General features: G+C 35.8%; 2 protein-coding genes across 2 annotated transcripts in view; both read left to right on the forward strand.

Moving 5' to 3' along the window:
• Positions 1-2,012, forward strand: part of LOC144973608 (uncharacterized) — a 230,766-nt gene extending 228,754 nt beyond the window's left edge. Inside the window, exon 182 of the mRNA XM_078916257.1 lies at positions 326-2,012. Coding sequence (XP_078772383.1) covers positions 326-389 — 64 coding nt within the window. The 3' untranslated portion in view covers positions 390-2,012. The remainder of the gene's footprint in view (positions 1-325) is intronic.
• Positions 2,013-6,567: 4,555 nt separating this feature from the next.
• On the forward strand, positions 6,568-11,431 carry LOC144974224 (uncharacterized). Its single transcript, XM_078917138.1, has 2 exons — positions 6,568-8,217; positions 9,544-11,431. Exons 1-2 carry the CDS (start codon positions 7,303-7,305, stop codon positions 9,658-9,660), a joined length of 1,032 nt encoding a protein of 343 aa, XP_078773264.1. The 5' UTR covers positions 6,568-7,302; the 3' UTR covers positions 9,661-11,431.
• Positions 11,432-11,468: the final 37 nt, after the last annotated feature.

Below are 11,468 nucleotides of genomic sequence, written 5' to 3' on the forward strand. Positions count from 1 at the left end.
GCCGTAAAACCCTTAAAAACAAAACAAAACTTTGTGCTGCTATACTGAGGTTTTTTTTCTTCGTTTTTAGAGATAGATCCTAAATAATTCCATTGTTTATTTTTGAAAATCTTGACTACAACTGGGATCCCTTTGTTTGTGAAGTGGACGCTGTACTAACCAAGCCATTAAAACCCTCATTTCAAAAACAAACTAGAAGTGAGATTACAAAAGCGTTCACCCTTTTTTGGTTGCATTTTGTTTCTTAATTTCTTATGGGGAGTCCATTCCTATATATTTTTGTTAGACGTTTAACTTGAAATATTTCAATCCCCATTTCTAACAGAAATCAAGAACAGCAACTAAGCACAGGAGCGCAACCAACACCTGACAGTCTTACTCAACTTTAAAGTCTAAGAGACGTCAATTATTTTTTTTTTTTAATTTCTTTCGCAACCCGATTCCAAATACAAGAAGTGCCTTAATAATTTTAAACTATTCTGTGCTTAGATCATTATCATAATGCCAAGAATATTTCCACATTTTAATTCTTTCTCATTTACAATATAATTTATTTTTCTTGTTGATTTATAAAATAAGAACTTTACGGCATTTTCTTTTCAAAAAGCATATTTAATTTTAGGCAATATTGATATCACTTATATTTGTTTTTTGTTTGTTTTTTGAATTATTTTTTTGTTATAAATTTTGAAAGTAGAAATCAAACTTTTTAATCATCTTGGAATCAAATTACTTCACCAAATAACAAATCAAAACATGCAAAAAAATTTATTTTTTTAAAAGTAATGTCTGATACTGTTTGTAAATTCTATTCGATTTATTTACCATTGTTGCCTACAGATACGATCTCCATCTATGCAGCATGAATTATCATTTCTACATTATAAAGAAAACATTTTGGTGCTAAATAAAATAAACTCTATATGATGCTGTTGCTGCAGTTACTAAATCGTTTTTGTTTTTTTTTTCTCTTTATTTTTTCTTTCTTGATTTTTTCTTTACACTTTAAAAAAAAAAAAAATTATATACGCTATCAAAATAAATATCTGCAATGTTACACTAGAGCCCAACAAATAAAAATCCTGTTATGACATTTTTATAGAAAAAACTATGCCATAATTGGAGAATTGATGTTATCAAAATTTATTTGTTTTGTTATTGTTTTTTAAAATAAGGTTAAGATTTAAAACATTTGTGTATATGACTGATTTTTATAGAAGACGATGTGCAGCATCAAATCAAATTATATGATATTTTCTCAACTGACGTAGACGATAAAACATACAATATACAACTACAGAGAAAATATTTCTATTTCTTGCCGTGTATTTATAGTAGTGATGAAAACTACTATTTTGCCAACTATTCTCGGAGAGAGTGTTAACATTTGCTTGTGTCTCATAATATATTACTGTTGTTATTGTTTTTGTTGTCTAGATCTAAGCTGATGTTATCTTGTAAAAATTGTTTGATATCTTGTTAGATATGGAAATGTTGGTGGAAGATTGACTTACTTAATTGTGATAAAAAAAAATGTCATCTATTTAATAATGTTTTTAACTATTTTTTTTCTTAAAGAAGAGGATTTATTAATTTAAAATTTATTTTTGAGGTTTGAAATACTAATTGGTTTATGTGAGTGGATAAAATCACAAATGAATATCATTTGCAAGTACTTAATAATTTTGACGTGTTTTTTTTTTGAAAATTATACTGGATGAAATGTATATGGATACTGAAAAAGATTATTAGTTATTTATATTTATATTTTGTTATGTCGAATTTATCCGTGTTTTTGTACATCGTTGTTATAAATTTACCGGTATGCGAGTGGATGGAAAGATTCCTGTACCTCAATATAGGAGGAGAAACTAGATCTGCGAACTAAAGGGCTGTTACTTATATATACTATTTCTTTACTTGTTTTTATAAAGATATTATTTATTTATGCTTTAAGTTCCTTTCTTACCATAGAAAGTCTTATGAAATAAAACCTTTTAATATAAAACATATCAATTGTTTTTTTTTCCTTTTTGTCTTTCCTTCTTTATTTTTTTTTTTTTTTTTTTTTTTTTTTTTTTTTTTTTTTTTTTTTTTTTTTTTTTTTTTTTTAGTTTTGCTTTTTTTTTTGTTGTTTTTTTGTTTTGTTTTTTTGGGGGGGGGGGGCGGGGGGGGGGGACGTGTGATTGATGATTGGAAAGGTGGGGGGGGGGGGGTGTGTCTTAGAATCCATTTAATCAATTTTTTAAATATGTATAATCATAATTTGTTTCAATCTGTCATACACCTTCATGCGGTTTGTTGAAGCTTCATCTTTAGCTTCTGATTCCTTCAGATTTTTTTCTTTAAATTCCCCTTTTTTGTTCTTAGGGAACTGTGTTATTTTTTTAATGTGATCTCTGGGCGGTGTTTTTTGACCTCCCATGGTGGGCATTAGGTCATGTTGTGTCTTCTATCCCTTTATATCTGTTTTCCGAGTTGCTTTCCGTGTTTGTCTTGGAATGGGATTACTTAGTTTTGTTCCAGCTCTGACTGGAGTCCTTGATTAGAAGGGAAACAGTCAAATATATCGTTATAGCAAACCGAGAACAGGGACGAAATTTCTTAATGTTGTTTTTTTCCTGGTTCTGGCGGGATCCTTAGCTGAGAACGACGCAGTCAGATGTATAATTCCTTTTTTTTTTCTGAGTGGTGATATTCTTTTCCATGTAAATCATGTCTGTTAGTTTTAGTTGAGAATATATTGTATGTACTCTGTCATCACTCGATTGCATCCTTCATAGCGGAATCATTTTCTTTGGATGGGGCTTTTATGTGATGTCAAATTAGGCACATTTGTGACCCGTCGTCTCAAAAGGTATTATGTCGGAACGAACCAAATGCTTAATTAAAAGCCGAATTAAATGTTAAACTGGTCAAAAATATAAATTGTTGGCATTCGCACCCTAAAATAAGGTATCCATTCCCCTCAATAAAACATACAAACTTAACACAAGTCTGATATTTCTGGCTATAAATTCAATTTTCAACGTCTTAACCATCCCGACTTAATACTGTTTTGAGGTGAAGGGTTACATTTTATGGATTGCTCGTGGAATATTTCCCTATTTGAACCTGTCTCACTTTTTCTATGGTACTTTTAACTTCAGATCTACAATTATCTCTCTATCATCTCCCTCTTTACTAGTGCTGAAAGTACATAAGATGGTCGTAAGTGCCGTAAAATCCCCATTAAAAAAGGCATAGCCGGATTCTTTTCTTGTGCCTGGGTGGGACTTAAATTGAGCTTTATATAGCGCAATATCCACTAAATGTGCTCAAAGCGCTTTACAAGGGGTCCCTGGTCAACAGCAAATTTTAACATGTAGGACGGGACATGCCGCCTGTTAGGCGATATTACAATGTTTCGGACAAAGACAACGCTCTTAACGGCCAGATCCTACTCATTTTACACCTGAGTACGGTGAGAGAAAGTGAGTAAAGAGCCTTTTCCAAGGACTCAACTATGCGCTGAGCGCGAGGCTCGAACCCAGGACCTTCCGATCCGAAAGCGAGTGTCATACCACAAGACCACATAGCCGATTTTCATTAATCAAAATTCAATTGTCAGCATTAATGGAATTGTGGAATCCTGGAATCCCTATTTTAACTACATGTAGTCCCCTTTGTCTTGTCTTTTCTTTAATTCCTTTAATTTCAAGTATAAATTATTTCCCCAATTGTTTTCCTTTTTACTGGCACACAAATAACCCACAAGTGTCTCTAGCGTCGTAAGATCCAAGGCGAACCAAAAAGACAACAACAAAACAATCCAACAACAAACAACAACAAAAAAAAAACAACTCTAGTCTACAATAAATTATTAACCATCCTTTCTTGCTCATTTTTGCTGGCGCTTCCTCTGAACTGGGTGAGAAGTTCTCCGGATTAAGTACCAGTATGAGACAATAGATGGTTGCTAACACTAACAGACTAAGGGCCTGTTTAACAGACCGCTGAGCGTCATGGAGTTATATGTGGCGTCAACTTGCACTTGTCTACGCACGGAAGCGTCCCGACGACGCGGAGTAGGTCTACATGTGACTCAGCGGTGTGATGGCTCGTCTTAACACAAACGTCAAGCAATGCTGAGCGAGGTTAACGTATGAATAAACAACTGATCTTTTTAGAACACAGTCATGTCTTTATGTCTTTGGGTAAAGCGCTTTACACATAATATTCCACCCGACACCAGTGAAATGAGTGCCTGGCTGTAGGCTGTAACGGATATTGTAGCAGTGTTATTACAAAAAGGTCACTGGGTTGGTTTCCTGGCCTCCCAATAGTGGGCAGGGTGGCACTTACTATGTCTTCTATTCGCTTATAGCTGTTTTCCATTTTGCGTTCAATCTTTGTCTTGGAATGAGATTACTTGGTTTTTCATGACCCTTGCCCTGAGTCCTTGGTTGGGAGGGAAATAGTCAGATGCATAGTTATTGTTTTGGGAGATGATATTTTTTTACTTGTGAATCATCTCTCTTTTATGTATTAACTTTCCTGGATCTTGTGCTTGTGTCCGGATGAGAATTATAGGTGATCTCAAACTAAGTATATTGATGGTATGCTCTTGGAATCTACAACTGGTCCCTATTTGTTCCCAGTTCCCCTTTGTCTTACTTTTTCTTTGTTGCTTTAATTGTGATTCTAGAATTCGACAATCCCATCTTCTTCCTTTTTACTGGCGCTGATATAACTTAAATGTGTTGCAAGCGCCGTAAACCCTTTAAAACAAACAAAAGGATCGAGTCACAATTACCGTATGAAATGAAAATATGGGTCCATGTGGCCTGCTGGTGAAATGAATGAAACATTGCGAAGAGTTAATAGGGCAGGAAAAACCTGTGGAATGCTGTACATTAATGTTGATATATGTTTTGTTTTTTTTAAATCTGGTTGAACAGTTCATCATGAGACAGTTGGCCAGATGTCTCAAACCCAGGGTGCACATATTAATACGTCAGATAACCGAACGCAATTATGGGTTTGGTCATTGTTATAATGGATAGAATTTTAAGCTTGCGTTGGTTTGAGAATATTTCCATTACAACAAAGAGACCATAACATTTTGGGTTATCAGACCTGCAAATAAGTTTACATCAATCATGACAGTTCAGGACTGGAGATAACACTTAGCGGGTTTGATAAATATTCATATTAATGTGACCTGCCGCCTCATACTAGTATTATACTTTATTGTAAATAATCAACAGTGGTTTACAATACTCAACTAGGTGGAGTCTTTTGACTTCCCAGTTGGCAAGAGGTCACTTGATGACGTATCTTCTTTCCCACCTATAACTGTTTTCTGAGTTGCCTTCTTTCTTTGTCTTGGAATGGGTTCACTTGGGTTTTATATTGGCCCTTGCTGGAGTTCTTGGCTGAGCTGGAAACAGTCAAATGTATGGTGTTAGTTTTGGGAGATGATTTTTTTTCCCCGTTGTAAATAATCTCTCTGTTATGTACTAGTATGCTTGTTGTTTTGAATGTATAATGTAAGCATTTGAGTGTATTCCTCTTTGTCGGATCATGTACTTGTGTCTGGATGAGACTTTTAGGTGATCTCAAACTAAGTACTCTGATAGTGTGCTCTTGGAATCTACATCCGTTCCCTATTTGAACCATTCCCCTTTGACTTACTTTTCTCGTGTGCTTTTAATTTGAAATCGAGAATTGTTTTTATTTACCCTTTTTTTCCTTTTCACTGGCGCTGAATGAATGACCTAAAAGTGTCGCAAGCGCTGTAAAACGTTTAAAAACAACAACAACAACAACAACAACAACAACAAAAAACTATTCAAATAAATAAGTTTGTAATTCTGATCACATACTTAGTGCTTTTGAGAGTAGCGAAAGAAAATTGTAGATAGTTGTGTATGATATCTTAGATAACAGTGGAAACGAATTAGACGAAGACATAGATATAATGTGGATGTTTTGGGTTTTTCCGTTAACAAGAGAAAAAAGATGATTTCGTAACGATATTTTAGGAAAATCATTAATGATGGCCGGTTAGGATTAAGGAGAGTTAAAACTGTCCAGTTTGAGTATTTGCAAAATTTGTTCACATTAGGGTATTGGGTTATCCTAATCCCCTCTATTATTAAGCCATACTATCCTTTGTATTAAGGAAGCAGAACTTGTTGACTCAATAAATGGTTTTCTGGTATGTAAAAACACAGGGGAGTTTAAGGGAAAAGGCGAATCTGGGGTCAAGGACTCGACGAAGAGGTCAAAATCTATTACCCCTGTATTTGCTTTTGGTCACGTCCACAGTTCCTTAACTCTAAGCGCTTTTGTGTATGGATATAATATTATATATATATATATATATATATATATATATATATATATATATATATATATATATATATTAGAATTATGTCCGTGTGTGTAATTGATCCAAGGAAAGCGTCCTTGTGTGAAGCCTAATGTGTTTTCTAGTCCCACGGTTTATTATTACCAATTGGAAGCAAAAATAATCCGAAGTGATTAAGTAGTTCTCCTATGATGAATATAGTTTATAAGCTTACAACAGGAGCTTGACTCCACTTCATGACCGCAATAATTCCATTCAACCGTGCTGGATATTTCGTTTTGGTAATTATTCCTGAGTTAAATTCGTTATAATTCAGGGATAGACATAAGGAACTGGATTTGAAAGAATTCATGATTTATTGTCAGTGAGATGAAGTGATAGTTTTGATGGTTCGCTTTGATTGTGCATGCAACACAATATGCCTTTTCTATTCAAATTTGTTATCTAAACAAAGAGATAAATATGTAACAATATTCAATGAAATGGAAGCAAAGAGGTAGATTTACTGAGATTATCAATGTGAAATAATATATTTTATTCAAGCAACGGCTATTTAATCTAACGGGAAAAGCGAATTTACAGTGTGGAATAAATAATTTTCATTGATCTTCAACTAAATCGTTGCACGAGAGAGAAATAATCATTATAAATTTAACATTGTCTAACACATGAAGTAGTTACCTCTGCTAAACAACGCGTGAAGTAATTACTCTGCTAGCACTTAAATTGGAATTAATGTCTAAGAATCCTTTCGCTCAGTCGGGTAATTACAATTGGATTTTTCAACAACTGAATATGGTATCTAAGGAGAATAAATACATTTTCTCAAACATGTTAGACGTAGAACGATTTTTGAGTAACTTCTTGCAACAACAGAAAGTTTGCTAATAACGAATAAATACTGCAATTTCTGAAAACAAAAACTATAAATAAAAAAGTTTTAAAAAATGGTGGAGCGACGGCTGAATACGCACGGAGATTACAGTCTACTACACGACTTAAAAATTTACTTACATAGGCCAGTGGTTTATTTCTGTTTTGGAATCCCACTAGTTGTACCATCAATACTACTCATTTTAATTTCTACGCTCCAAGAAGGTCTTGATGCGGCATTTCTAGTCATGGGGTCAATATTTCTCATCGTTGCCATAGTAACACTCTCGGTGGGCGGGGCTATGGCGTACCAAGATAGACAACGGACCAATCAGATCAAATTTAACTCTATGGACAGTTTAGAAAAGTCTTCGAGCGACAACTCGTCAAATCTCCAAGGCAGTCAGACAATTTCTTCTAGTCAAACTCTGTCATTTCAAGGAGCTAATTCAACATCTTCGTTAAATTCGTCGGGTAAAGGAAATAATATCAAAAATGGAGGTAAAAACAATACACGCTTAGTCAATATATTAAACAATAACGACAAAACCAAACTGGTTAAAATGAAGAAAAAGACACGCTCAAAAAGAGGGGTAAAATTTAGCGTTAAGCCTTTGCCGTCTCTTGAAGAGGAAGATCAGCACCATGTAAGTGGAACATCTAAACCAGGATCTCGCAGTGGAGAAAGGCATCACCACAATAATCATATTACTTTTGAAAACGAGACACAAAAAACTGCCGCCGGTCGGCATCCTCCGGGGGCGATTGCTGGTGGAGGTGACAAAATTGAAGCGTTAAAAGGATATTTGAGTGAAATCGCTCTTGGTAAAAATATGAGGGAAGTAACGATAAATGCACCGTCGTCTACACAACATCCTTCGTCTTCAAATCACGGGATGACGTCGCATGGTTTTGAATCCACATCTTTCGATGAAAATGGCTTACCAAGGGAAAAGTTGTGTGCTGATCCAAGGCTAATGCCGTATACGGTTAGTCCTCTCTTTCTCTCTTTTCTCTCTCTCTCTCTCTCTCTCTCTCTCTCTCTCTCTCTCTCTCTCTCTCTCTCTCTCTCCTCTCTATCCTTCTCTGTTTCACAAACACTCTCTGAACTGAGATATCAATAGGTACCCATATATTTGTACTTATTCTATCTTTGGATACTTATTTTCATAGCATTTTTCTACTTACTTTGTCAATGTATCACACCTCCCCCCCCCCCCCTCCCCTCTTTTGTAAATGTGTTTAGCTTTACGTTTCAACCACGTGGCGACTTGTACTGTAGGCATTAAAACAACAAAATGGTACATTGTACAATTATTGTAGGTAAAATAAATAAGTAAATAGGTAAATAAACAAACAAACAATCAAAGAAGAAACAAACACCAATACTAGAGTCACAAAACCCCAAACTTAAAAGCCCCCCAAAACGCCATCTAAACCCACCAACTAACCTCGTCCCCTTCCTCTGTCCTGTCGACCACCATCTCCTCAAAGACTAATACCTGCCTTGCCCTCGTGGGGGCGGGGACGTACACTCCTCTAAGCTTGGTGAGAAGTTGCCAGGCTTTGATACCAGTAAGAGGAGACATTGGGTGGCTGCGAATCGGCTTCGGTCGAGGAGCTGCCTAACAGCAAGTGCGTTACATCGGTGGGGTCTTACTACCTGTCCAATATGTACCCGCTGTGGGCAAGAACCCGAGACGGCAGAGCATCGAGTCGAACGGTGTGTTGTGACGATGCTACCCGGCGGGTTCGCGACGGTGCACGAATGCGGACCGGTCTTTGCTGATTGGGTCGATCGTCATAACATAGAAGTGTGAGAACCATAAGAGGCTGCTGCCTTGTGTCACCATTGACACTTAGCACCATCTTGTCTAAGCTGATGTCTTAAAACTCTGAGTGTCAAAAGAAAAATAAAATCATTACAATTGAACTAATGTGTCCAAGCCACATTCTGGCCTGATCTTAATAATTTAACATGACAAAACCGCGGAAAATTATCTGAGAAATCCACAAAATCCCGGAATTCCGCGGATCGGCGGAAGATTATCATCACTGTCTTATATAATGGCCGCGTTGTTACATGCACGATGTATTATTACACCAAAACGAAGCGCTCAATGGAGAATAATACTCTATGCATGTTGCATTTTATATAATATTCATAATGCCTGATTGCCCCCGAATATAAAACGATTTATTCGTAAATCAGTTCCAATCTTTACCATGTGAACGGAATGTGCACCCCGCTTCTCGTCCATTTGTTTTGCGTTTCAGTTATTTTGTTTTCTCTCCCTCTCTTTCTCTACTTTCAGAGATATGGCGCCATCTCCAGCTACCTCCCCGAGAAAAGATTTCCCCAGACTTGTAACAGTGTCACACGAGCGGACTGGACTGCGTGCAGGACCATATTAAATACTAAGCTGCTATAGGGAATGAGATTAACGGAAGAGTAGCGTCCCTTGATTGTACGTCACCCATAGTCTGTGACGTCACCGGCGGAAAAGTTATTAGAGAGAGAACGTCATGTTGGTTGTGCGCATGCGTCTCTCGTCCTCGCGTCCACACTGTCTGAATTTTAAGCATGAATATAAATAAATAATAATGTGAAATTGAATGCAAGCTTCGATTTAATTGCAAAAACAGATCAAATGAACGTTTCGGGTTTCCCCTTTATCAACAAAACGGGATGAATGAAACACTACAGACGAATGAGATAATGTGGTAGTTGCAACAGATCAAATGAACGTTTCGGGTTTCCCCTTTATCAACAAAACAGGATGATTGAAACACTACAGATGAATGAGATAATTCTCTCATACACAAAAAATAATTTTGTAATTAAATCGAAGCTTACATTCAATTTCACATTATTATTTATTTCTTCGAGCTTCGAGCTGCAACATTAACATTACCCAGCATGAATTTAATAGCTTTAAAATAAAAATAAATCTACATCCGGATCGATTCGGGCTTAAACCCAATTTTTACCCTATAACAAAAAACAAAAACAAAACAAAACAAAACAAAACAAAACAAAAACAAAGCAGTTCAAACTGTATGAAGAATGCTGATGCAGGGTTTTGAGCCCGAACGTTTTGTGTTCAGAATTATGTTCTGTTGTTATACACATTCATAATTTGTATATTATTACTTTTTATAAAGAACCATATTGAATATCAAGTTCACACAGAAATCCTAGCTCACGCATAATATCTATACTTAGGGTAAAAAGTATTACAACGAAAACTAAAAAGCCGTAACTTTTGAAGAAAATGAGATATCTCAGTCAAATAAAATAAAGAATGACAATATGACTGACTGACTGACTGACTGACTTAAGGCATTTCGCTTCCTAATCATCCGATCGGGTCGCCTCGGCTGCCTCTATAATCATCTGTGTCATTTCCTTCCACAGTTCACGGTCTTTTGCTGTGGATGCTAATTTCATAAGGTCTTACTTTGATAATAATATAGAGCAGCTATTTTATTTTTCTCTCAATATACTGGTCCTTCAGAGCCATAGGCCCATAGAGCCGGTGTTTATCCCCGTTTCTTATAGCGTGAATCGGCCAATAGCAATTGCTTGTTACCCTTTGGATAGGACGCTTGTCTATCCCCAAAGTACTTTCCGCCAGATCGATCAGACCCAGCTACCCAATCACTGTTGGGTGAACAGGGGGGTCAGAAAAAAAATTCGGCTGCACCCGGGATCGATCTCGGTCCTTTTGCTTGTGAAGCAAGTGCTCTTCCAACTGACCTATCGAGACCCCTATAATATAGTGTCATCACTACAGATATCTCTTAGACTAAAACTTCAAATAATTGTGTAACCAAGTTTTTACACTGAGAGTTTTATAAAGTGTACAAGATAAAACTCGCTAAATCTACAGCATTAAAAGCTGTCTTGTTGTATTTCGTGTGTTGGTATGTTTATTCTGGTTGGTGGGTGTTGTGAATATTTTACCTAAACGCATAGTATTAATAAATTGCACTGGTGCCTGTTTTCAACAGATAATATAGTTTTTTTTTTTTTTTTTTGTGTTTTCTTTGTTTGGTTAAATTTTTTTTATAGTTTAAATGAAAGAAAGAAAATACCATAAAAATCTGGTATATTTATCTGGAATTTGATGAGATGTTTAACTGATTAATACCACAATATTATGTAAATTGATATGTGGCCTGCCATCTAAAAATGGTGTTATTCCACCCTTCTCCTTAAATACTAACGCGTCATCAT

The sequence above is a fragment of the Berghia stephanieae genome, chromosome 5 (genome assembly GCF_034508935.2).
Source record: "Berghia stephanieae isolate SIO BIC M18660-M18661 chromosome 5, UCSD_Bste_1.3, whole genome shotgun sequence".
In the NCBI taxonomy this organism is placed as follows: Eukaryota; Metazoa; Mollusca; class Gastropoda; order Nudibranchia; family Aeolidiidae; genus Berghia; species Berghia stephanieae.

Bases quoted from the DNA above. Each gene is read 5' to 3' on its own strand.
- LOC144974224 (XM_078917138.1), top strand. From the start codon at position 7,303: ATGGTGGAGCGACGGCTGAATACGCACGGAGATTACAGTCTACTACAC. The intron at 8,218-9,543 runs GTTAGTCCTCTC...CTCTACTTTCAG, and splicing joins CAAGGCTAATGCCGTATACG to AGATATGGCGCCATCTCCAG.